At 37.4% G+C, this 26,863-nt stretch overlaps 1 protein-coding gene across 13 annotated transcripts in view; it reads right to left on the bottom strand.

Moving 5' to 3' along the window:
• The window catches only part of dlg1a (discs large MAGUK scaffold protein 1a), a 167,489-nt gene that overhangs the window by 82,485 nt on the left and 58,141 nt on the right, over positions 1-26,863 (bottom strand). For 7 of the 13 annotated variants that reach the window (XM_067459706.1, XM_067459708.1, XM_067459710.1 and 4 more), the window contains one exon: positions 17,638-17,805. In XM_067459706.1, coding sequence (XP_067315807.1) covers positions 17,638-17,805 — 168 coding nt within the window. Of the gene's footprint in view, positions 1-8,576; positions 8,685-17,637; positions 17,806-26,863 lie in introns of all 13 variants that reach the window. The other 6 variants (XM_067459728.1, XM_067459705.1, XM_067459709.1 and 3 more) reach the window with 1 other exon arrangement.

Genomic DNA, 26,863 nt, shown 5'->3' with positions numbered 1-26,863 from the left:
GTTCCTCCTCTTTGCTCTCAGCTAGACTTACGGAGGCTTTCATAGAGGCAGGGAGGACGTGGTTCAAAGCAGACCGATGACTGGAAGCAACGCGGCACGGAGCCGAGACAGCACCGTGGCTGGAACACAAACAGCATCAGAGGTAGACTGACATAACTGGGTGTCATGTTATCATGCAGGTAGCTACATCTTGTCAAAAGTTACACACTTTACACAATAAACAATTAATCTCAGTGGCAACTGCTCAGCCGAAGCAGGATCCCACAGAAGTATGCAACATGTATCTTTGCTCACTAGGCCGTATATTAAGCCAATCACCAGAGCAGTAAATGTCATGTGACTAATCACTCTAAAGACAGGGAAATTGCATTACAAATAGGTCGATCGCAACAGCAAAACTTTCACCAGTGACTATCCTGAGCTGACATCCAAAGCACCAGACGGGGAAACAAATTTCATAAGAAGGAGGAGAAATTATATATAGTTTTTTTTTAAATATAATAATTAAAAAAAATATATCAGTTTGGTCATCACAAGAATAAAATTACATTTTTAAAATGTTAAAATAGAAAAGTCGTTTTAAATTGTAATATTTCAACATTTCATTATTATTGTTTTTGTATAAATGCAGTGTTGGGATTGAATGATTGATTGATTGATTGATTGATTCATTCCTAAAATAAAAAAAAAATTCCCTTACAAAGCCCACACTTTTTTTCCTGCCTTACTTTCCTGTCTATTTCCTCACGCCATTTCATGGCAGGTGTTTAGTTCACTACAGAATGCTTTTAGTAAAACATAAAAGAAAAATGCTAATGTTTAGGTTCTGGGTATTTGGACCACCAGGTTCTCTCACATCTTTAGGCCCAAAATATCCACTGAAGAGTTGGCAACAATTTCATAGAAGAGCACATTTGAGTAATGACAGCTACTGTAGATGTTCCAAATATTCACTGCAGCTTCTATGAGGTCACATCCTTCAACTCTTAGGCAAAACGCCCAATCTCTGATAAGACTGCATGGCTAAAGAGGCAAGTTGGATGCCATTTCTGCAACAGTAAACAAAAAGTACCAAGTAACGTTCATGGATCAAAGTTATCAAGAAATAGAAAAAGTACAAGAAATGTGGGGATGATCAAAAAATGTAATTCACACAAAAATGAAAATTGTGTCATCATTTACTTTCCCTCATGAGGTTCCAAACCTGTATGAAACCTGTCTGAAACTAAAACCGCCAGTAGGTGGTGGCGAGTCACTGCCTTAATGAATCATTAGTAGGCAGATTCATTCAGGAACGAAGCATGCCTTAAAAATAAAAAATAAACGTTGCTGCATTAAATTAAGTACAGTAAGCTTACCTGTATAAATCATTTTAACTTAAATTACATTAAAGTGATGAGTTGAATCTTGTCAAACTCATAAGAAAAATGAAAATTGCTTGCCACTCTGCTGTGGCTTTGTTTGGAAGAATTTACATTGGTGAAATAGAGCAAAACTTATGTAATTAACAAATAAATAAAAAATAATAACTTATTTATAACTTAACGTTTATTAAACTGTATAAATTCAATATCACCACATACACTTAAGCTGATGTTCAGGAAAAAACAGCACTCATGAATGCGTGCTTAAATATTTAACATATAACTATTGGACAAAAACATGGGCATTTTGCCCCATATCTGGGATTTTAGGGGCATTAATTGCTTTCTTATCGGCTTCATCATGCAGTGATAGCGTTTCAAGCTGTCAATGTGTTTGTTTTTTGCAAAGTGAGTGACAAACTCAACTTCAGCTCTCACACCATTAAAACAACAATTATTTAATAGAAGACACAGCTCTAATATCTACGCATGCACACGCAAATAGACTACATGTCTTGATTGACCGATGTCTCGCCCAATCAACAGTAAGTATTCTATTCTCAAAATATAACAACCTTTTCCGTATGGCTGATTTGCTGTGTTTCTTACTAGCTATTTTGTTTTTGGATGTTGTCGTTGTTTTTTTATTTTGTTTTCATAATTGTGTTTTGTTTCGCACTTCTCGACCACTGCATAATTACAATAAATTAAGTCTTTTTTCACTAAAACGAGTCACTAAAATCTTTATAGCTCAGTAGTAAAAGCTTCAGCTTGTTCTGACATCTTAAAGAGTATGTTGTCTACCATTAAGAAATTAACAAAACCAGCCTCACAAAAACAAATAACCTTTTCAGCAACTAACAGTAAGTGAACCTTGGCAAAAATTACCACAATTATTTAAAAAAAGAGGAAAAACAAACATGATTCTTTTAAGGAACACAGAGTGGAGTCTGAGCTTACAGGCAGCCATTTAGTCTCCTTGTCATCGGTTGTTATGCATCACTTTATTTGGTAACATGGGACATGGGATTTGAAGTCTTCACGCTCACGGTACACTTAGTGCCCCACCAGATCCTCTAGTCCCCACAGAGGCTACAGGCTAAAGCAAATAACTGATTTTACCTGACTCAGAAAAGCACCTTATTGGAATTCAAGGCAGAGGGAGGCAGAAACGCCTCCACCTCCAGCTCCCATTACTTTATATGGCTGGACAAAACTAATGCACTTACTGCCCTGCAGCTCCAGCCACATTACTGCATAACTCTACACTGCTGATGACAGGCACTGAAGACATGAACACAATACAAACATGGAAAAGCCCAAGACCAGAGAATATGAAAAGATTACTTCACCCAAAAATAAACAAGGCATCATCATCTCCTTAACCATGAGGTCTTACCAAACATCTCTATGCTACAATATAACTTCCTAAGTGGAACATAAAAGGAGGTTTTTTTTTCATGCAGCTCTTTGACAGGGTGAGGTGTTTTAAGCATAATAATTCAATATTCTTTAACAAACAACCCAAATAGGGTAACCACCTGATTACTGCGCAGTTGCAGGACAGTAGATGTGATTTTGCGGTACACGTGCGAGATAAACATACTTCTATTATATTATTTGGAAAGCCTATTTGCTATTGTTGTATTGTAACACTTTAAATCAGCAATACACTTTATTTAAAAACTGTGATTGGCACTAAATTTACCACGGTTTTAGAGATACAATATAATTTACTCTATGCGACCCATTCAGTCTGCTAAATATAATGAACTGAGTAAAAGGCTTGTGTATATATATATATATATATATATATATATATATATATATATATATATATATATATATATATATATATATAATAAATCACATTTTATACACAAATACATTTTCTTTACTAGTTTATTCCCCTCTATACAAACAATACGTGTGTTTTATTGGATTCAGAGCATCTTGAACTCTTTTTATTGTTGAATGTTCCAGGTTTGATCCTGGCTGGTGTAGCTGTATTTGAAGACTGTTGAAGAGGTCCACACTGATTCATTTGCCCCATCCAGTAGTTGTCATCAACATAAACGAATGGGTTGGTTTGTTGTTTTCTCGCTTTAGAACATCATGATTGCACAAATTAATTTTTAACCACCAATCACATTTTTTGTGTTGTATTTCTTATTGCGGTACTGTAATTTCATAGCCTGGCGTGGTCATCAATTCTAGTCAGAATATGAGTCTGAACCTGCTCCATTGGGCTGTGATTATGAGGCGTGTTTCAACCGAACCAGGAAAGACATCAATTGGATAGATCTACAACCAATCAGAGCAACGAAGCGACGCATTGTCAAATGTCAACAGAGCTCAACTGCACTGTGTTGCCAAGTCCGCGTTTTTTTCCCCACGGGTTGTTTTCTATGTCTGCGGGTTGAAGCGACTATTATGTGATATACCCATGAGTGCGAATTTTAGCAGGCAACCTTGCCAAAATAACACACATTTTACCCCCCAAACACCATTTTTCCCCCGGAGAACCCCCCGAGAAGCTATTGTTTAGGGCTAGTAGTGGGTTTTGTTGTAAAACTTGGCAACCCTGTCTGCACGCACGCTGAAATCAGGCTGGAATACACAATCTTTGCCGGTGTAGTAAAAAAATAAAAGAATTTAATGATACACAGAGAACTTACCCAACATGATCATCATTTCTGAGAGAAATTGTGAAGGTGAATGCATATACAAACAAGCTCTCCGTTTAGGATTACGTTACTTTTGATCATCTGTCCGTCATCGTCTAAAGCCCGCCCTGATGATTTCATTGGTCCGAACAGTTTCTGTTCGGGGATAATTACTCCTCTATGAAGCAAGGCCAGACCGAACCGCCCGACCTAAAAAAAATTGCGGGGCTAAGTTCGGCTGACATCCAGGCTAGTAATTTCAGGTAAGATAAAAAAATAGACATAATTCAAAAGTCTGCTTATGCTTTCAGGACGTGGGACAGCGCTCCCAATTTCGTGACTGATCACTCTAAAACCAAAACACTGGAGATCACAAGAGAACTCACTGGAATACAAACACCCTAGGTAAAAAGGAGAACCGACAACTAGGACAGAACTAAGGGTTATATACACAGGGAATGAACAATACAGTAAAAGTCACAATATGTAAGATTTTTTGATTAAAATATCCAAAAACCACTAGAACAATGTTATATATATATTTTTAACTGTTTGCTCACATTATCCCAAATGTTTCCAACAATGTTTAAATCCAGAGAAATAAGCAATTTTAACCAGGACACGGGTCATGTTCGTGAGTCGCCCATCTAAGACATCATACATGTGTTACCCTCAATTTCACTTTTTATTTTGTAAAAACCATGGAAACACCAAAGACGCTTTAAAGGGGTCATATACTGGTATACGCACTTTTACAAGTTGACTGTATGGAAATGTGTGTTGGCAGTGCATGTACTCAACCATCGTATAATTATAAAAATCCATCCAGTGTTTGTTTTTATTTTTTTATCTCCTTATATGTTTTCCCCTGTCTCAAATAAAGTCGTTTTAACAGTTATTACACTGCATAGATAACGTTACGCATCACTGACAAGCCTACATTTACCGATAAAGTTTTTATTGGCATTAGCTGCAACATCAAACTGTCAATGAACTAACGTATACATCAACACACAGCAATCCTATATCACTACGCTAACATTACCCTGCCAGTACATACAAAGATAGATCAAAGTGAAATTACATTAACCAACCATTCAGAAACGTCCTGTTTGAGCCTTAATTGTCGAATTGCATTTTGGGCTGTCATCTTGTTTCGGGTCCAACTTTGCTTCAAATTGATACGGTTGCACAGATGTGTCCTCAGAGACTCCTGTTGACATTTTTTCAACAACACTACACGTGTGTTATGTCAAAGCGCCTCACAGAACAGAGGGGCAGGTTGAGTAAAACTTATTATCAGTTAAAATTAGTGTTTTCTTAGCCTAGAAATCTAGACGCACCCTAGCGGCAGCAAATCTAATCTGCCGCGAGTATCGTCTAGCAACTCTCAATACACTTCTGAGCTGTAAATGGCAAACTCTGGTCGGGCCAATCACATCGTGTATAGAGTTGGTGAGCAGGGGTGAAAATAATGACGGCCGAGTTGCGCTTGCGTGCTCCTAGTAAACACAGAAGCTGGCGAACGGCGGTCTTTTGAATCAGCTTTGACCGCGACTCTGGAAGACTTGGAGTTAAGCTTTTCTCTGAGAAAAGAACGGCACTGAAGTCATTTTTAAGAAGGAAAGATGTGTTTTGCCGACCGGATAAGGCGAAAGTTTAATTTGTCAACTAACTCCGCTTCACTTGCGTTGCTCTGGTTGGTGGTAGCGCTATCCTATTGCGTGCAGAGGGAGTTTGAAAGAAAACCGTTTATCCCGCCCCTCAGATTGAGCCCTGTCAATGGTGAGTTTCCACACCAAACATCTTGATGTGGGTCTGGCTTGTCAGGTTAGTGTTTTCTTACAATACTAATGAGAATTACAAAGTTTTCATTTAGACACTAAAGAATCATATTAACTTGTACAAAAATGGCATTATATGACCCCTTTAACATGTTATGTTTTATTTGACAGGTGAGCAACTGTTTGGATACATTCCATTGACAGAAAACTAATCAGTTATATAGCTCAACACAGTCTTATTGTTTAAATCTTCATGATTTACCACAAGAACCATGTTTTACCATGCTTAATATCAATCTAGCTTACTGCAGTGTGTAACAAGTGTCTCATCTCATTGTATATTAAGCAGCACAGCTGTATTTGACATCAATGATATGATGAGGAATGTTTCGTGAGCATCAAACCAGCCTTTTTAATAGAATTTCTGAAGGGTAAACTGCTGATGAAAATTCAGCTTTGCCATTACAGGGATAAATTACATTTTTAAATGAATTAAAATAGAAAACAGTTATATAAAAAATTCTTATATCTCACAATAGCACTGTTTTTGATCAAATAAATGCCACCTTGGTAAACATGAGACTTATTTGAGAAACATCTAAAATAAAATATTACTATCCCCAAAATTTTGAAGAGTAATATTTCCAAATACCTCAAAAGTAAAAACAGATAAAATATAGAAACATCGTATTTGCTGTTCTTAATGTGTAAAGTCATAGGAAAAGCAAATACTGCCAGGCAAATGTGCATGAAAAATACACTTATATCAGTTCTGTTCAGGTTAAATGTTGTGACAGATGTTGTATTTTAGAAAATCCACATTTCAAAACATCATAACTTCAATATTAAATAACTAAGTAGTTGAGATCTACACAGGCCCTCTGTACCATCTGTTTGCGCAAGTCTGCAGGCCTGTAAATATAAGGACGATGCGTGTCCTGTTTCACAACCTCCCCCAGAAAAATGTTTGTTGCCACAAACATTATAAACACCAAATGCCCACTTTAAAAAGGGCGGTCTGACATTCTGTTCAGTGAACATGAAAGGCAAGAGTTATATATTCACTTTTTGAAAATACAACAAACGCATATACACAGAAGAAAATCTAGCAAACCTCTCTACAAAATACCTGACAGTCCACTTGAACAGCTTAAATGGAAAATTCTATTAGAAAACAGTTTAAACTTGAATGTGCATTCATACAGTCAGTAACTGATTTCATTAAATCCAATGAAAACCGTATATGACCTAATATGTTTAGTTAGAGTAGCTGTGCGACAAGTCAGACAAATTAAACATGAATTATTTAATCTTCTTTGACCCAGACACAGGCAAAAGCCCATTTTATCAAAGAACATTACCTTTTACAAGTGCGCCACCAACAAACAGATATGGTCATTTCATTACAAATAACATAAATGGTTACCATGGAAACAAACATTTCACACTGACATAAAAATCGTAGTGTTCAAAAATAAAAACTGTTTTTAGTTATGCTTGTTTTTGCCACAAATGTGTCAACATCATACTAATAGTTAGCCTACTAATGTTTAAAATCACTCAAAATGTACCCCCCCCCAAAAAAAATAAAATAAAAATTATTGTTAATTAAAATAATAATAATAATTCTGAAAAGAAATGAAAGATTTCAGAATTGAATCAAAGGTATGGCACAGTTTATTTTGTTAATGCGATGGATTTTTAATAAGTAAAAATGTAATATAAGCTTGATGTTATATAACAGAATGAAGTCAGACCAAAACTATTTGGCTATTGGTTATGGTTAAAATGTTAAATGATTAAAACTTACAAAGACTTTTTTTTTCTTTTATATAATATAAGAATTTAAGGAAGTAAATATGGACATGACTGCATAAAATACTATAAATATGTAAATTATATAGCCCAAACAACATTTCCAACAGAAATCTATACTAATAATAGTTAGCCTACTAATGTTTAAAATCACTCAAAACATACTCCCTCCCTCCTCCACACACAAAAATAATAATAATTTTTAATTAAAAATAATAATTCTGAAAAGAAATGAAAGATTTCAGAATTGAATCAAATAGCACAGTTAATTTTGTTAATGCGATGCATTTTTAATAAGCAAAAATGTAATACACTGTAAAAAAAAAAAAAAAGGGCACATTTTGAACTTTTGCAGTACAATCGACTTGGATGTTTAAGTTATTTCAACTTAAATGATGTTAAACTGACTTTAAAAAATGAGTTACATCTTGTGTAACTTATAAAAAAAGTTTAACATTTCTTCACTTATTTTGATGAGTTAAAACAATGTAAAAACATATGTTGTCATAACTTATTGAACATATAATTTTTTACAGTGTAGATGTTTGATGTTACATAACAGAATGAAGTAAGACCAAAACTATTTGGCTATTGGTTATAGTTAAAATATTAAATGATTAAAAACAAAGACTTTTTTTTTCCTTTTATATAATATAAGAAATTAAGAAAGTAAATATGGACATGACTGCATAAAATACCATAAATATATAAATTATATAACCCAAACAACATCATTTCCAACAGAAATCTGCATGCATGACATCTTACACTGTGACATCCCTGCCACCTAGTGCTTACAAAGCAAACTGCAACAGCTTACTCTAAATTATAAGCTTGCGCCATCCGTTTTAACATTTTGCATGGAGAGTTGTAGTTTGCAAAATGTGAATAATGTGAATAATAATGAAAAACGTGTGAATGAAGACCATAAAACCGCACTGGGTTACCTGCATCAGTGTGTCACTTTGCGAGTATAGTGTGGCAAAGGCGGGGGCTGGAACCTCCTCACCTCCTAATGTCGACGGCCCATCAAAAACGCACTCCAGAGACTCTACCTGAAGAGGGGTACGCAGTTTCTCAGGTGATAAATATGAGTACCATACACAAAAATACTTATCAAACAATGTGCCCACAAGCAGCTTTAACAGTCAAGTGTGTAAGCATCGTGCCCTTTATTATAACCCATGCAGCTACTGACAAAACACAAGAACTTCACTGTGCAACAAACAGCTGGCAAACACAAAAACAAGTGAGGAATAAAATCATGGGCGGTATGAGGCGTGATAATCACCCATAATATCATAATGATGATCGTTCATAATGCAGCACACATACAAAGCACTCTTCTTAAAACATGGATCATCATGATGAATCGCAGCTTAAAACGCACACACTTGAAGTTGTGTGGCAGTAGACAGCAAGAAAATGATGTCATCTCCATTGCATGAAGCCATTGTGATAATGCTTGGACAGATGGGTCACAATGCAATCACATGTGTCAGCTGTGTATCATACAAGATGACAAGTCATGATGATGAAATGAGTGTTCCCTACAGTAAATGCTTCATTTGAATCACTGGGCTTAACTATGGCATCTAATATTTATGTAGAATATCTGTGTGCAGTATGCAGCATACATGTATGTGTATTTGTACTGTACGTTTATACATGTATACACTTTTGGGCTGTTAAAATGGTGTAAATCCTATTTGGTATTGTAACAGAGTTAAAAATATTTAAAAAAAAATGTAATACACTTACTTAGAGCTGGGTCAACATGGCATTGCACCCACTCAAGCCCATAGAAATTCATAGAAGTTCATAAAAAATAAAAAAGGCTAATTTGATCACGTAATCAACAGAGTATGAGTATAGCACTCTCTACATTTGTCCTTTTTCTCATTTCTCATTCTTATTATCTATTAGTACACAATTACCATCGCAAACCTGTTGGTAATAGATAGGTGCGTAGGACGCAAACTATCAATACTTGCAAAAAATCAAAAACTTTTTATTACCAACATGACCATCATCAGGCATATTCCTTTTATTCTTATCATCTGCCATATATGAAAAAAAGTTTATTTATACCAAGAGCCAGGTATAATTTTTGATCCGTACTCGGCACAAAAATTGACAAATCTGACATTTCAAAAGTTTGTGATCAATATTAAACAAAAAGTATACTATTATTCTGCAAAGATGAATAAAATGTAACAAAATATTCCTGATTAAAATAAATACTGCACTGTTTTAGCTTTTTTACTAAACCAAAGAATCCTAAAAAGTTTTCAGACAAAAAAATATGGGTAACACTTTATTTTAAGGTTCAATTTTTAACTATTAACTAGTTGCTTTTTAGCATGCATATCACTAGGATATTGGCTATTTATTAGTACTTATAAAGCACATATTAATGCCTTATTCTGCATGACCTTATTCTACATCCCTTAATCCTACCTAATACCTAAACTTAAATGCTACAAAAACGGCTTTACTAACTATTAATAAATAGTAAATTAGGAGTTTATGGAGGCAAGTCATTGTTAATGGTGAATATGTGTTCCCCATACTAAAGTGTTACCAAAATATTAAGCAGCACAACTGTTTTCCACACTGATAAGTAGCATATTATAATGATTTCTGACGAAAATTCACCGTTGCTATCATAAAAATAAAGCATATTTTAAAATATGTTCAAATATAAATCCGTTACTTTAAAGCTACACTGTGTAACTTTTTTTAGTTTATTCTTAGCTAAAAACACTTAGTTCTTTCAAAAATATATATGCTCATTAATGTATATTTACTTCTTTCAAGTAATAAAGTATTCTCGTAAGTTTATAATATGCCATTAAAAATACATACGGGTGAGGGGTTCGAATGCCGGTCGCAATGTTGCTTCTCCATCTTGAAAGTACATTAGCCAAAGAGGGACATACCCGTAAATTCAAGCTTCGCCTTTCACGTTTTAACACTCACTCGATTGCACCATGTTGAAAGTGAAGAGGGTGATTGCCATGTTAATCTTGGACTAAATAGGCCACCATAAGAGTTAAAACGAAATCAGACTTCAGAGGAACAGAAACTAATATTCACTGGATGGTCATATACCTTTACACCGCTAGATGGGGGAAAATATCACACAGTGTAGCTTTAATGTTTGTCAACATTTACTAATATATTGTTAAAATCAAAAGTTGTATTTGTTAACATTATTTAATACCTTGTGAACTAACATGAACAAACAATGAATGACTGTACTTTTGTTAACAAATATTAACAAAGTTTAATAAATACTGTAACAAATGTATTGCTCATTGTTGGTAGTTGATACATTAATGGTAAAGGTCACCTATTATGCCCCTTTTTACAAGATGTAATAAAAGTCTCAGGTGTCCCCAGTTTCTGAAGTTTCAGATCAAAATTCCTGACAGATCATTTAATATACCATTTTGAAAATGACAATTTTTGGGTTTGAGAAAAATTGGCTGTTTTCTGTGTCTCCTTTAAATGGCTGCTGCTCCAGGCCACAGAGGGCGGAGCATGCTCAAATGAAGTTGCAGTTCTTTATCATTAAATATTATCATCTGCATGTGTTTTAAAGCCTTACAACTCTTAACTTGAGCACACATACACACACCCAACGCATGTGCACAGAAAACTCATGTGTCCATGAGGAGGTTATTAAGGGGGGGGGGGGGGGTGAAACACTCAGTTTCAGTCAATCTCATGTCAATCTTGAGTACCTATAGAGTAGTATTGCATCCTTCATATCTCCTTCATATCTAGGCTGTACCGAGTCTTTCCAGAAAAAAACGAGCGGCTGGAGGCGTATCGAGTGGGCGGAGCTAAAGAATGACGATCGCGAACAAAGCGGTGACGTCCTCAAGCGTGGAGAAACCCATGGCTATCTCAGCTAATACAGATAATGATCCACAATCAAATCTGAGGCTGAAATAAATTGAACAGGAGAAACATCAGGACGTCCATCTCTGTGGGGTATGTACTGTATTTAGTGGCCTGTCAACATTTGTGTGTCTTTACTCGCAGTTTATGAGGACATGATTCGGTTTATGGACTATTGTTTGTGACTAGACCTTAGAAGTAGCAAGCAAAACGGTTTTGCATGTCAGACTAGTGTAACGTTATACAGAGAACAGCAATGGAGTAACGTTAGCGCATTTCAATGACGAAGCACGCGATCGTGTCGTTTACTGAAGTTTACTCATGCGACGGTAGCCAACAGCAGAGACATTTGAAGCAGTTTTACTCACCAGCTGCTTCCAAAGCAGGACCGAACCTTTATCGCTGGGACCACTCCGTCAAAAACACACTTCTTTGGTATGATTTGGTTAAGTCCTGTGACAGCAGTGGCGTGGAAATCCACGCTGAGATGCGACTGAAGCGATGTTGTGAAGCTTCCCGTCATTTCTGCGTTCAAATCAGTTCAAATGCAGCGCTGCCTTCCCGGAATGCTGTGCTGAAGCGATGAAGTCGCTCGACGTCAGCCAGAGGAATAAAGTGGAGCGCGGCGCGCGACATAAGTGTTCACGGACGACTGGATCTGCACCTGAGAGAGTGTTTATGGGCGTGCATTTCCTCTCTCGCTCTAGTCACGCACGCGCACCCTACCGGGAGAAGAGCCCGTACAGCCCATACAAGGACCTTCCGCTCTATTAACGTCAAGTCGACCCATACTCGAAAAAAACTCTCCGAAACTTGTGAGAAACCGGAAGGAGTATTTTTGACACAGAAATACTCCATCAAACGTCCAACATTAGTTTTTGAAACTTTGTCTATGTTTAGGATGGGGATCCAAGTCTTTAACAGTGTAAAAAGCTCAGTATGCATGAAACAGCATTTCACCCCCCCTTTAAATTAGACTAGTTCTCTTTCATTTGTTTTTGCGATTAAATTGTCGAACACACACAAGGTTATGTTTCAAAAACACATAGTTAACATGAAAACAATTGGTTATGTCTGTGCACTTGTGCAGCAAGTAGCCTATAGAAATCCATTAGATCTTTGTAACAACTAAAGTGAAAACAGTGTAATATACATATGCTGTTGATATGAATCAAACAACAAAAGATAAACAGAAAATTACTCACTGCTCTTGACTGAATGAACTTTAGTAGCTTTATTAAGAATATATTTCTTACTTAGATGCTCTGGCGAGGAGATAAACAATTGCGGACTGTGTACAGCTCTCTGAGGGCAGGGTCTATGCTAAATGGGCAGTGTCAATCAACATTTGTGGGCAGGGCCTATGAAATGTGATATTGCCAGGAATCTACAAACGGCTTGTTCTGAGACATTATGTTTGTGTATATTAAGAGACAAATTCATTCGAGGTCACAATAATCAAAATGTATATTACCAAATATATAATATACGGTGACCCACTTCTCTTAGTGTGGGATTTATGTTGACAAAACACTATTCATTCATCAAGATAAAAATATCACAGCAGAGCTTTGCTGTGCTTCAGCACAGATATCATTGTAGGCCTTCACAAGTACGCAGGCCAGTCACAGGACGATACAACTGTGGGACATGGGGAGCCACAAGATGTCATCTCCATCTGTGCCGACAGTTCCAGCCAAGCATGCAGGGAATCATAACACAATCCCATAATCAGGCAAAAAGCTAAAATCTCAAATATCTATGGCTTTAAGTCAATATGACGTTACACAAAGTGCATCTGCTTTAGGAGGCAAGCTCAGGCTGTGTGCCACTGAAGCAAAAGGTTAAATTATCCGATATTCTGGATGGGAGCATCCCTGAGTCTTGACTGCCAGTAGAGCGGTCTGTAAATAGAAACCTGACCAGGGGCGTGTGGTTCATGTGTCGTGTGCTGCAGAAAGCATGCGGTCACGTCATAGTCAGGGCAGAGTGTGCGTGAAGCACAATTAATGGAAATATGATCAACATTGACTAAAATGATTTAATATTCTGTATTAAAGCAGAGAGACAAAGAAATTACACTGCTGAAACACAATTATCATTTGAAAGTCCTAAAGAGATACTAGCATAACTAAAAATATGACACTGTTGTTTTAAATGGGATCCAAAACAAGTGAAAAAAAGAAAACCTTTTACTGTACCACCAGCATCACCAAAACAAAATCACAAACATATTTATAATTTTCTTTATATGCACATTAAGTTTCTTTAATGTGCATATTAAGTTGGAATAGGATAAAGTTTTTTTTTTTTTAAACCCTGCAAACTGCAAATGATCCTTATTTTTCAAATAACAGTCACAAGGTGGCGTAAGACTACTGCAATCACTAACAGGGATAGAAACTGAAAAATCACCACACTACCAGCCTAATTTAAAGAAGATTTTTTTTTTGTTGAATCATCATCTTAAAAATCACAACCACAATTGTCATCGAACCATAAAAGGCTGTTGTGATCAGCAGGCGGCAACATGATTCATTTTGAAAAAAGGAAAACAAACTAATTGCATAGGTGCATGTTTGTAGCGCGATGCACACGTTCTCAGACCTCATGTTGTTGTGAGGGAGAGTTAAGAGAGCGCGCGCATCAGCTGGGCCAGCAGCCAGAAAGCACCATCAGCCTAGAGCACATGGACTGATTTAGGAGGAATGCAGGCTCATAGTGATGACAGAGCGAGTGTGTTTTTGTGTGTGTGTGGGGACAGAGAGCACTAGCTCGTGCTCTGTGCAGCTGAGGCTGATAGGAGGTGACAGGCAGGGCTTGTCAGGCACTGCTCTGTCGGCATGCAGGGAGCTCCACTGATCTGAGCCCAGCACAGCTCCTCCTCAAACATCAGCACTGCTCGCAGTGTGCTGGGAATTTTGAGTTTTTAAACTGCCACATTCATTTTGAACGTCTGCACCACATGATTTTTTTTTATAAATGATGAAGAATAATACTTATTTATTGGGAGAACAGTTCAAGACGTCAGTGAGTGAGAACACTAGGTCATTAATAGGCCATAAGAAAGGCACAGAACACTCCATTTAAACATTTCAATGTCCCAACCCGACATGAAGAGACAAGTGAAAGACGACAAGCAATGTGTCTGTCCATTCGGAACGTGATACAATGCAGCCAGTGCCAAGATTTTTGATCTTTAACATGGGTGGGTCACAGATAACGTGTCCTTGAGTTAAAAATTTAAATCAATTTATATATTTAAATTTTAATTTGTATGTTCTTTTGACGATTTATATTAAATCTAAAAACATGAAATCATAAATATTATTAATGACAAATACATGAATATAAACATTGTTAGTTTATTCTATTAGCTTTTAAAATGGGGCTAATTGTGATTTTAGAAAGAAAAAAAGAAAAAAAATCACAAATATAACATATATTCTCTTTATATTGGTCATTAGTCATTTTCGATGGAAAATAAAACATTCCACACTGCAGGGCATCAACAACTAAGCATAGCTTCCTATCTATATTTAAGTGCAAGGTTTTAGACCAATTAAATTTTATTGGGGGGGGGGGGGGGGGTCAATTAAGAAAAAGTGAAATAATATAAAGATGCAAGATGCTGTGTGGGCCAAATCATCCGACCCTAGTATTCCTTATTTGGCTAGTAAACAAAATAGCTCACAGCTGAAACCATTAGCGTGACTGCTAAGGAACTCAATATATAATCTGGCTAATCTTTTTTTTAACAATCGTTTCACTCTGCATCCATATTTTATTATATCTAACTACTGCAGAAAACTGTCACTGTACACCAGAACGTCTCTGTGGACTGTCTATAATGCATTAATGATGACCAGATAAACAAAGCTAACTGTGCAGAAGTCCAGATAAGAAGTAATTATTCCAGTTCTTGCATGCTTGTGTATTTGGTACTCAACTTGCAATAAGCTTCTACAATGAGCTACCACAAATGACTATGCAGTAGTGATGCATAATTTAAAAAAAACTAAACATTTTTTTATTTGTGTGTGCTTTGTGCTTGGACTGTGGTCATTAGCTTAGCAACATATGCTAACACATACCTTGAAACAGCTGAAAGTCTTATCTCACATCCACTTCATGTGCAATTTATGCGTTTGAATACTCAAAGTAGAAAGTTTTAAACAAATTCCCTATGAAGTTCCTCTAGATTAGGAATGGTTTCTTAGGCAGTAGATAAAGCAACTGACTGGCATTTGAAACGGCAATTATTTTTAAAGGGCTGCTACTGACCCGTTTTCACAGCAGTGGACATGATATATTGCACACAATGTTGAACTTTATACAACAAATCAGCTAGGTAACATAACTTTGTTACCTAAGCACAAAATCAAAGCCTACAACTGAAGTTTACTCCATCTACCTGGCTGGAGAAAAAAAGCTGATTTAAGTCAGTCTAGCTAGTCTTGGACAAGCGAGTTTTCAATTGATTTAGCTCGTCTGCAATTTGGTTTCCCAGCTTGCCCAAAATCATTTGAAACCAGACCAGATGAAACCAGCAAACCAGTTTTCCACACTGAAATTACAGCTCCAAAAATGTATAAACAGTGCATCAAGCACAATTTTACACACAAAGTGCCTTATGAAATGGTTGAAATGTTGGTTTCGTTTAAAAATATATTTTTGGAGCTGTAATTTTAGTGCGCAGGCATTTTTTGTTTTGTTTGTGTCTTTATCGCTATATTTTTGTCCTGCACCTGAGTCCAGTGGCAGAAAATGAAATGAAATGAAAATATTCAAGATTTGATGTACTACATTTTGACAAATTAACTCACTCAAGTGTCCCTAATAGGTCTGCAACAAATAATTGATACAAATAAATCAATTATTAAAAATGATAAAATAATCAAAAATGAAAATAATCATCAACGCATTGGATTTGATTAATCTTGTCTGCGAAATACGCACAGGAAATATACGTCAATCCCATCACTTTTATGTAGTAAAAAATGCATTTCTATGGACATAGGGAGAATGCTTTATATTAAGCATTTCAAAGCCTAACGTGGTTTGCCCTATCAGGTGCTTTTTACAACCATTTCCACAATTATATCCATTTCATATCCTTTCAAGTTGCATGCTGTTTGTGCAGCATTGGGCAGGATGTGAAATTAATTTTTAAGAATACATTTAAAGGTCCCGTTCTTCGCGTGTTTTCGAAGCTTTGATTATGTTTACAGCGTGCAATATAACATGAGTTCATGTTTCGCGTTTAAAAAAAACACAGTATTTTTCACACAATTGACTTGATCTGTACAGCGCTGTTTCCTCTGTCCTAAAAACGGCCTGATGATTTCCTTGTTCTATGAAGTCCTTCCTTCAGAAATAAGTAACGAGTTCTGATTGGGCCAGCGCTTCCCGTGTTGTGATTGGACAGCAGCTTAGCGCACTTTGCCCGGAAAGGTCCCGTCTCTTACCATAACGGGGAGATGCAAGCGCTGAATGCACGCTCTTCTCCACGTGGGAGAGCAACAACACCACGCCCCCTTTTTTGCGTGTTCTTGTGGGCGGAGGGTTAGTCAACAAACGGTTTTAGTGACGTCATTACTTCCCTGCACTTCCTGCTGTAGTCCAAACCGGCCGTTCGCTGTAGGCTTTGAAAGGGAACTTCTGTTAAATAAAATATCTCGCTTGGCATTGAACTTTAAGCGTTATAATTTTACAGGTATTATTTATGCTCTAACAGCAACATTACACACTAATTAAAGTTTGAAAGATGGAATCGCGAAGAACGGGACCTTTAAAGGATTAATAATCTATAACTAATGGGTAATTCATGGAATTTTTTAATTTGTGTAACCAATTAATCTGAGAAATAACAGATACCTCAATTACCAAAATAATCCTTAGTTGCAGTCCTAGTCTCTAATTAAGTGTGTGTGAATGTAATGTACTTAGTGTGTGTTTGTGCACGTGTAAACATGACACTGATGGAGATTCTATCACACACAACACTGAAGCATGTTTACAGAGTGAACAGAGACATAGAAAGATGCCATGCCGCACAGAAACGTGTCATGGAGCCAGTGGAATTCTGGGAGATTTTACCTTCATAGGAGAGATGTGTGAATGGGAAACATAGCCGTGTACATTCTCGATCTGTGAAATGTTCTTCTCCGAAACCTGCACCAGCTCAGGAGGACGCACATCCCCTGGTAGGTGTGGAGAGTTGTGTTCTGGAGGAGACGTGGTATCCTCATCCTGATATCTATATTTCTGAAAAACAGAAAAAAGAGAGAGAGAACGTGTATGGTTATACTACCATATTAAATTAATTGCTTGCAGCAACACTGGCCTAAACATGGCCAGTGAGAAACATTCTTACTGTGTATTTAAAAACAATTAAACATTGGATAATTGAGTCTTGGGCATTCAAATTGAAACTGCAGTGAAGTGATCCGAAGAGTGATCTGAAGAAAGAAAAACGAAACACACCACGAAGTTTAAATCCAGCACTGGTACAGAACTGTGAAACTATTTCAACTCCATCTCTCTAGACCTCCCTCCTGAGACGGGAAACACTTTTTAAATGAGCCAGGCAGCCCCGGATCCTACCCGCCACACAGTCATCACAGTCGACCCCAATCTGCCATGACTGTATGTGAAACACTGTTCTGTGACTTTCTTAATGGGAATCGCAAATTATTCAGCAGTGCCTTTTATCCATAGACATCCATCTTGCCCTGATACATATGCCCGCCTCTATGGCATTACCGGGATATGGGTTAGGAAATGCAAACACAAGTCTAGAGGGAAGAAAAAGAGGGCAGGTTTCTTTGGGAAGGTAGATGCCCAAAAAGTGGGACAAGCTCCAAGTTGGGGTCTTATACCGGTTGCTTAGAGTAACGTCACTGCCTTTGAGCAGCATGAGGGAAGACTGAGTGGATTTGCCCATATGTAGAGAAATCCAAGGTAGAATCCCATGCCCTATTTTAGCACTGAAAATTGGTCCATCCGTACAACCTAATTTAACTTGTGTTCACACTTGGCATGTTTGGTTTGATTAAAATGAAAACAATTATAAAATACTGGTACTGATGAAACTATTTTTAAACATTGTAATGACAGACATTCTACGTTACAGAATAATTGAAAGCTATGTCAATTTCAACATATATTAGGCTTTAAAAATTACTTTTAATTTAAGTGAACTTAAAACAATATTCACATAAACCCATGACAACAAATGTCAGTATATACAGAATATAAAGAAATATACAGAAATTGAATAAAGTTATTAAATTGAAATGCATAAATAATAAATTGAATGAAGATTAATTGTTATTAAAGCAACAATTTCATCTGTTACCTTTGTTCTTTGATGAATGACAGCCCTTTCAACTGGTTTATTAGGCTGCTGCCACTAAGATGTTATTTAACTCATTTAAGACTGCTCTTTCGAGAATACTCAACAAAACGGGCATTTAGGCATAATTCTGTGTGTTACTGTTTGTTCAAGCGTGAAAGAGAACTAGATTCTGGCGTGCTCTCAATACTGGCCAAATGATGACAGAAAAAAAAACAGATGATCCATTAATTGTGTTAAATATTTTAAACACGATAAATTGAAAAAATGTATCGTAAGCGTTTGCGATTTTTCAGTTCAATTAACAATTAAGTTGTATAAATAAGCAAATTTTGACACATTTTACACACACACACACACACACACACACACACACACACACACACACACACACACACACACACACATACATATACACACATATATATACATACATATATACATATACACATATATACATACACACACACACACACACACACATATACATATATATATACATATATATATATATATATATATATATATATATATATATATATATATATATATATATATATATATATATATATATATATATACATATATATATACATATATATATACATATATATATACATATATATATATATATATATATACATATATACATATATACATATATACATATATATATATACATTAGGGCTGTAACGATACACCAAACCCACGATTCGGTTCGTATCACGATTTTTGACCCACGGTACGATACAAACCTCGATATAGGGGGGACAAAACAGTTTTATTCTGTACAGTATTCTGTAGCCTATTTTGCCGTCAATACCATATATCTGTATGGTCAATAGGCATTTTCTTTGCGGTACCAATAGGCAATATATATTTAACATGAAGTATAGGGCCTCCTGTACATCAATACCAACAGAAGCGCCGCGTCAGACACGCTTCTGGTGTGCAAAGAAAGAGAAAACACCCCGCAGATGACATGCAACAGAAACGCCACGCTCACACCACGTTGCCAGCCGGTTGGGGAAGCTTCTTGAAACACTTACGGCGAATTGTGTGGGTCTTGTCAACTACACGATTGCCATCATTGTTCTCCACCGGGTAGCTGAAATGTTGCCATACTGCTGACTTAAAAGTTGGACCTGGACAGGAAGGATAATTCTGGCAGTTGGAAGGGGTGTGTCGCGATTCTGCCTTCTCACATCGCGATACAGGTTCGTGGACCTGCGTATTGCGATTTCGATTTCATATCGCATATCGTTACAGCCCTAATATATATATATATACACATACACACACATACATACATACATACATATATACACTGTGAATATATATGTTAAACAGATGAGCTGTATAAATTCAGAAAAACAAAGGACAAGAAATAAAACAAAAACAACTAAAAAATACAACACAACAAATAGAAAAAAAGACTCCCAAAAAAAAACAAAAAAATTAGACAAATTAGAAATTAAAATAAAATTATAGATACCTTTTTTATATATAAAAAATATTATGAGCCATATAAAATTTTCTAAATAATAATAATAATAATAATGAAGTTGGCCTTATTTTGTGTTTTTTATTTACTTTTTTTATTGGCTCAACGAGCCCAGCAGAGAAAAAAATAATTGTTGAGCCTTGGCGTATACATACATGTACAGAAAAGAAGTGTGCTACTACTACTACTGACACTTTGGTAAAGGGGACCACAAAATCCGAAGAAGTTGAGTTTTTAGCAGGAACGCTGTGCACAGAATCCTTTGCCTTGTTCAGAACAACTCAAAGTTCAAACTCAACTCTCAGCGGGCCACAAAGCCAGTGAAATTGAAAGGTGAGTCTGAACTCAGAGCCACTGCTGGGAGAGTAAGGGACAGACGGGGAGCAGTTCTGGAGATGTTATTACACCACTGAGTGCTTCAGTGACTCGGCTTCAGGCGCGCAGCCGCTGCCACTGTGGGGCCAGCTTGCCTGGATAATGAGCTGCTCGACTGGCTCAATGCTCTCTCACTCTGTGCCGGTCCGTCCAAGCAGAGCTAACGTCAGTAAAACCGAATAAATGCAGTGAGATCACTCACAAAACTATTCAACCAAGGAGGACAGGTCTCGGAAAACTTGACAGCAGTGAAAAACGAATGCTAGACAGGCTTTACACAGACGACGTCCTCTGCAATACAATGTCACCGCCCTAGTGCAGGGTGAACCTTGAGAGGTGCACGGCTGTTAGAAATGCTGTTTGATGGATGTTGCATAGGATCTCAAGGAGTGGAAGAGCCCCACGCCTGTTCCTCATGCCCCTTCTGTCTCGGGTCTAGCCGTGCTGCTGTAAAGCTGTCAGCTCTTGTCTGTTTATCGGGCAGAAAACATACAGAGGCCCAGAGCTCAGCAAACACAGCACTTTATTATAGACACTTCACCTTGAATACCTTCGGGAGAGCTCTGTACAATGGCTGCACACCCCAGAGCTGCCAAAACAACTGTATTCACTCAACAATACTAAGCATTATTTGCATGATAAATGCGTAAACAGCAAAATTTGGGATTATGAAATCTGGCACATTCACCTCGGATGAACCGCTCAGAGCAGGTGCTTACAAAAAGCCCAAATGTGTGGCCTTTCAAACAAAAGACAAGCATATCGGACAATAAAAGCCTGAAAAATAATTAAGCAAATTCTCTGATTTTACCCCCCAAAATTAAGTTTTAGTTATAAACTATATATTTGCCAAGTAACACAGGCCCATTGGAGAGCCTTTGACCTAATTACACTACCAGTGAGGTTTTGTATATGAGGTTTTTGTACTGTTGTATTGTATCGTCAAAAACAAAATTAGAAATGCACCAGTCAAACGGTCATAAAATGGACCTTGGGGTTTTTTCTGATGTTCGTTTTTTTTAAATGTTTAATCACGCGACGATAGCCAACAACATAGACATTTGAAGCAGTTTAACTCACCGCCTGTTTCCAAAGCACGACCGTGAACCTTTATCGCTGGGACCGCTCCGTCAAAAACACACTTCTTTGGTATGATTTGGTGAAGTACTGTGAGAGCATTGACCGTGGAGATCCGCAATGTTGTGAAGCTTCCCGTCATTTCTGCGTTCAAATCGGTTCAAATGCAGCACTGCCTTCCCGGAATGCTGTGTTGAAAAGTTGAAGTCGCTTGATGTCACCCATAGGAATAAAGTGGAGCACGGCGTGGACTCTAACGACATAAGTGTTCACAGACGAGTGGATCTGCAGCTGAGAGAGTGTTTATGGGCGTGCATTTGCTCTCTCGCTCTAGTGACGCGCGCGTGCGCGCACACCCTTCCGGGAGAAGAGCCCGTACGGCCCATACAAGGACCTTCCGCTCTGTTGACATCAAGCCGACCCATACTCGAAAAAAACTCTCCGAAACTTGTGAGAAACCGGAAGGAGTATTTTTGACACAGAAATACTCCATTAAACATCCAACATTAGTTTTTGAAACTTTGTCTATGTTTAGGATGGGAATCCAAGTCTTTAACAGTGTAAAAAGCTCAGTATGCATGAAACAGCATTTCACACCCCCCTTTCAAATAGTTTTGATTTATATGATGTTTAATGTTGATGATCACGTTATTTTACATATGCATTTGCTGACATACAATCGCCTGTTTTACTGCGAAGAGATTCTGTACTCATTCAGAAGATGCGTAATAGCCTCACATAGCGTCTAACAGGGAAAGCACGGAAACAGAAAATTCTGTGTTTGGTGGGGAAAGAGTTCATATTTTATGGAAATAGTGATCTTTTTTCAGGATGCTTTTATGAATAGAATATTCAAAAGAATGGTATTTATTTGAAATGTCTTTACTGTTTATCGATTTAAAGTGTGCTTGCTAGCCATGGTCCTCAGTCGGAAAAGGGTGGCATTCTCACTTCAGATTGGTGGAGAGTTCTTGCCTCAAGTGGAGGAGTTTAAATATCTTGGGGTCTTGTTCACGAGTGAGGGAAGGATGGAACGCGAGATTGACAGACGGATCGGTGCAGCATCTGCAGTAATGCGGGCGATGTACCGATCTGTCGGGGTGAAGAAGGAGCTGAACCATAAGGCGAAGCTCTCGATTTTACCGGTCGATCTATGTTCCTACTCTCACCTATGGTCGTGAGGTGTGGGTCATGACCAAAAGGACAAGATCCCAGATACAGGCGGCCGAAATGAGCTTTCTCCGCAGGGTGGCTGGGTGCTCCCTTAGAGATAGGGTGAGAAGCTTGGTCACTCGGGAGGAGCTCAGAGTAGAGCCGTTGCTCCTCCACATCGAGAGAAGCCAGCTGAGGTGGCTCGGGCATCTATTCTATATCTCTTGGGCACGTCCCACTGGGAGGAGACCCCGGGGAAGACCTAGGACACGCTGGAGGGATTATGTCTCCCGGCTGGCCTGGGAACGCCTCGGGGTTCCCCCGAAGGAGCTGGAGGAAGTGGCTAGGGAAAGGAAAGTCTGGGCATCTCTGCTTAGACTATTGCCCCCACGACCTGGATAAGCGGAGGATGGATGGATGGATGGATGGATGGATGGATGGATGGATGGATGGATGGATGGATGGATGGATGGATGGATGGATGGATGGATGGATGGATGGATGGATGGATGGATGGATGGATGGATGGATGGATGGATGGATGGATGGATGGATGGATGGATGGATGGATGCTGAATAAAAGTACTAATTGGTAGTGTATATTCTGATATTTTGATGATTTTACTTCTCATCCTGTTGCAAATTAAATCTTAAAGGGATATAAAAAAAAAAAAGATTTGTCATTATTTATTCGCCATCATGCAGTTATAAAAACTCTACTCATACAAAATTATTGTATCACTTCAGGAAAAACTGAGTTGAATGGATTACTTTTAAATTACCTTTACAGTATGTCTCTTTTGGAGACTGAAACTTTTGGACCGCATTTTTTACTACCGTACGCCATTTTTTCCAGCAGGGCTGTTGTAAAATCCATTCAAAATAGAGTGCATATTTGATTACAACTTCATATGCCATTCAAATAAGCGCAGTGTTCTGTACTTCCTCTCCCTACCCTTTTCCTGCCGTGATCCACAGGGCAGACAGGAACGAGACATGAGATCATCACATCCACTTTGACTTGTGCTTAAACCTGGGAGATGAAGAAAGAGCTGACATCTAAACAGACAGTGTGCTGTGAGCAGAATTAAAATAGTTTCTGCCTCTTGTCTCTCTAGGAAACATCATGGCCCTCCCCCCTCCCAGCTGTCCCCACTGCAAAACCTAAAATTAAACTTTCAAAGCGCATTGCTACTGCTCATCCAGAACTGAAGCAGCCCGAAATTTGTTACATTCAAACACCAGATGACAATACAAATAAAGCAGCAATAAATGCTATGGGTCACTTGCAAAAAGTTTGCTGAAATAAACCAGTCTGCATACCTCAAAATTAATTGCCGGAAAAGATGAACATCAGAAGAAGCTAATAATTTGTATTTATTTATAATTAAAAGATATGAAACATGATTTATTAGATGCATATTAAAGTATGTTTAAAGGTGCAGTAAGCGATTTCTGAGTTTAAAGTGGATCGGACTGAGCACTACAACAATCTCGTAGCCAATTAGCAGTAGGGGGCATATATACACCATAAACTGTAAAAAAATATGGACGTAGTGTCCGTGACGTCACCCATAGGATTCCGATACGCCGTTCTGAAGCTTAAAGTATAGACGAGCTAGCCGTTACCATCTTGGCAACGTGTCATCGCAAGTCTCGGCCAGATAACAGAAAATGGGCAAAGAGGCGGGATGTGGGCGGAGCTTATGGTGACGCAATGACCATAGGCGTGGCTATCCACCTGTCACTCAAAGTAACCACACCCTTAATTATGCAGAACTTTAAGGCTTTATATAATGTAAACGAATGAGTTATAAAAATACATTTAAAAAAATCACCCCCCTCACACTTGTCATAGACCCGTATAGACCAAAACCACGATTTGTACCAGGCTGTAAACAAGTTTTTCTCTGCTGTAAAGTTGCAGTTTAAATTACTTCCGTATTGGCTTCAAGAGAAACTGTGGGAGGTTGCCGCTTGATATACACATGATGGAGGATGGAGATTGAGCCAGAGGGAGATTTGAAGAAAGATTTAACGACTGTAGAAAGAAAGATGGCTTAGAGTGAGAGACATTACAAAAGAAAAGGTCAGAGGAATATCACTGGAAAAAGAAGGTTATCATTAAGAGCTTTAGGATCCTTGTTAATATTAGAAACAGTGGCAGCTGGTGGGTTATAAAATTAAGGAGGCACACGTTAGCGGTCTGATCCCTTCCTAAGGATAAAAAAAAAAAAACTGCTTTAAAATTGCTTTTTTAGGTCACTTTATACAGAAAATGTACAGAAAACAACACATTTAGCAAGACAATAATAAATATCATTCCACTCACCTAGCCTATCACTTAAAGCCAAAATCCACCCTTCTGTCCTTTAAATATTAGTGTTAAAGGAGCATGTTGGGTGGCTTAGTGAAGGTGATTGCGGTCCTTTTTAATTGGCATTTTTTTCTTTGTTTCCCTAGCAGTGTTAAAAGAGCATGTTGGGTCCTTTAGTGAAACTGATTGCTGTCATTTTTAATGTGCATTTTTTTCTTTGTATCTGTTGTTAGTTTGTAGGCTGTTAGTTTGTTAGTTGTTAGTCTGTAGGCAGTTTGATATATTTGTTAGCGATCAAATATTTAATATCTCTAATCTCTGGATTCTTACCGCAAGAAATTCCAAAGCAAGAAATTCCCGCGGTTCAGCAGTAAACCACTTTTAAACCCTGATGCCACGCCCCCTGATGTGCGTCTTGTTGTGAGTGCAACACACACTAATCTTCTTCTATAGCTTGCTCTGTAAATTAAATTGAGAATATAACTAATGCATATATGCTATTTTAAATACTTTAGTCTATGCCAGATATAAATAATAAACACTCAAACATCCATTTCATAAGCATGCGTGTTTATTTTCCATCAGTGAAACAACACACTATCCTGTAAAACCTTTAGATGAAGTAAATAATGGTAATCTTAAGAATATAAGACAATTAAATATTTGTTTAAAAAATATTTGAGCTGGAGACGCCTTCTCGAATACCTTCGTCTTCATGTTTTCTCCAGATGTTGCAAAACGTCTGAAGAGTGAATTTTATCTTCCACAGGGTCAAGACATTTAGGATATGTTTGATTATGCAGTGCTAGAGAAAACTAAAGTAAAACCGCTGGGTGTGAACTACGCTATTCAAATAAACTGTTTCTGTGTTTACTAGAAGAATGCAAACGCAACGTCTAGGGTGCGTCCAGATTTCTAGGCTAAAAATCATCAGTATTAAAACAATAAAATACCTGAAATATTTCAGTTGGTGTGCAATGAATCTAAAATATATGAAAGTTTAATTTTTATCATTACATTATGGAAAATAATGAAATTTTATCACATATGCAAATTTTTTGAGAAGGACATATACATATATATATATATATATATATATATATATATAATATATATATATATATATATATATATATATATATATATAGTGTTTCGCAGACATTCGGGAATCAGCGGGTTGGTTACACTTACAGAGATGAAATTAACAATAAATACACACTCCGAGACATGAAATGAATAATTGGGAATTTTATTAACATTCAATCGTCAATCTCCCATTATCACCTCAAACTTTTGGGTAAGGTGCGCCTCCCTTGCCTCCCCTGACAAGCCACCACTGATTAGAAAAGCTTACCAGTGCTGGAGAGCCCTAAGTGGGTACAGTCTGAAAAAGGTTGCGTTGTTTCTGCTCCATAATGTAAGCAACATTGGTTTTGCCATTTCACAGACCCAAGATATGCTGTTGTTGTAATGTTAGCTATAGTAAAAGGACAGTTTTGAGAGTCATTAAAGCATTAAGCATTTGCTTCGCTTTAGCTATCCA

Source organism: Pseudorasbora parva, chromosome 12 (genome assembly GCF_024679245.1).
Source record: "Pseudorasbora parva isolate DD20220531a chromosome 12, ASM2467924v1, whole genome shotgun sequence".
Classification (NCBI taxonomy): domain Eukaryota; kingdom Metazoa; phylum Chordata; class Actinopteri; order Cypriniformes; family Gobionidae; genus Pseudorasbora; species Pseudorasbora parva.
Note: the sequence above shows the minus strand (reverse complement) of the source record. Positions and strands in the feature narration are given on the sequence as shown.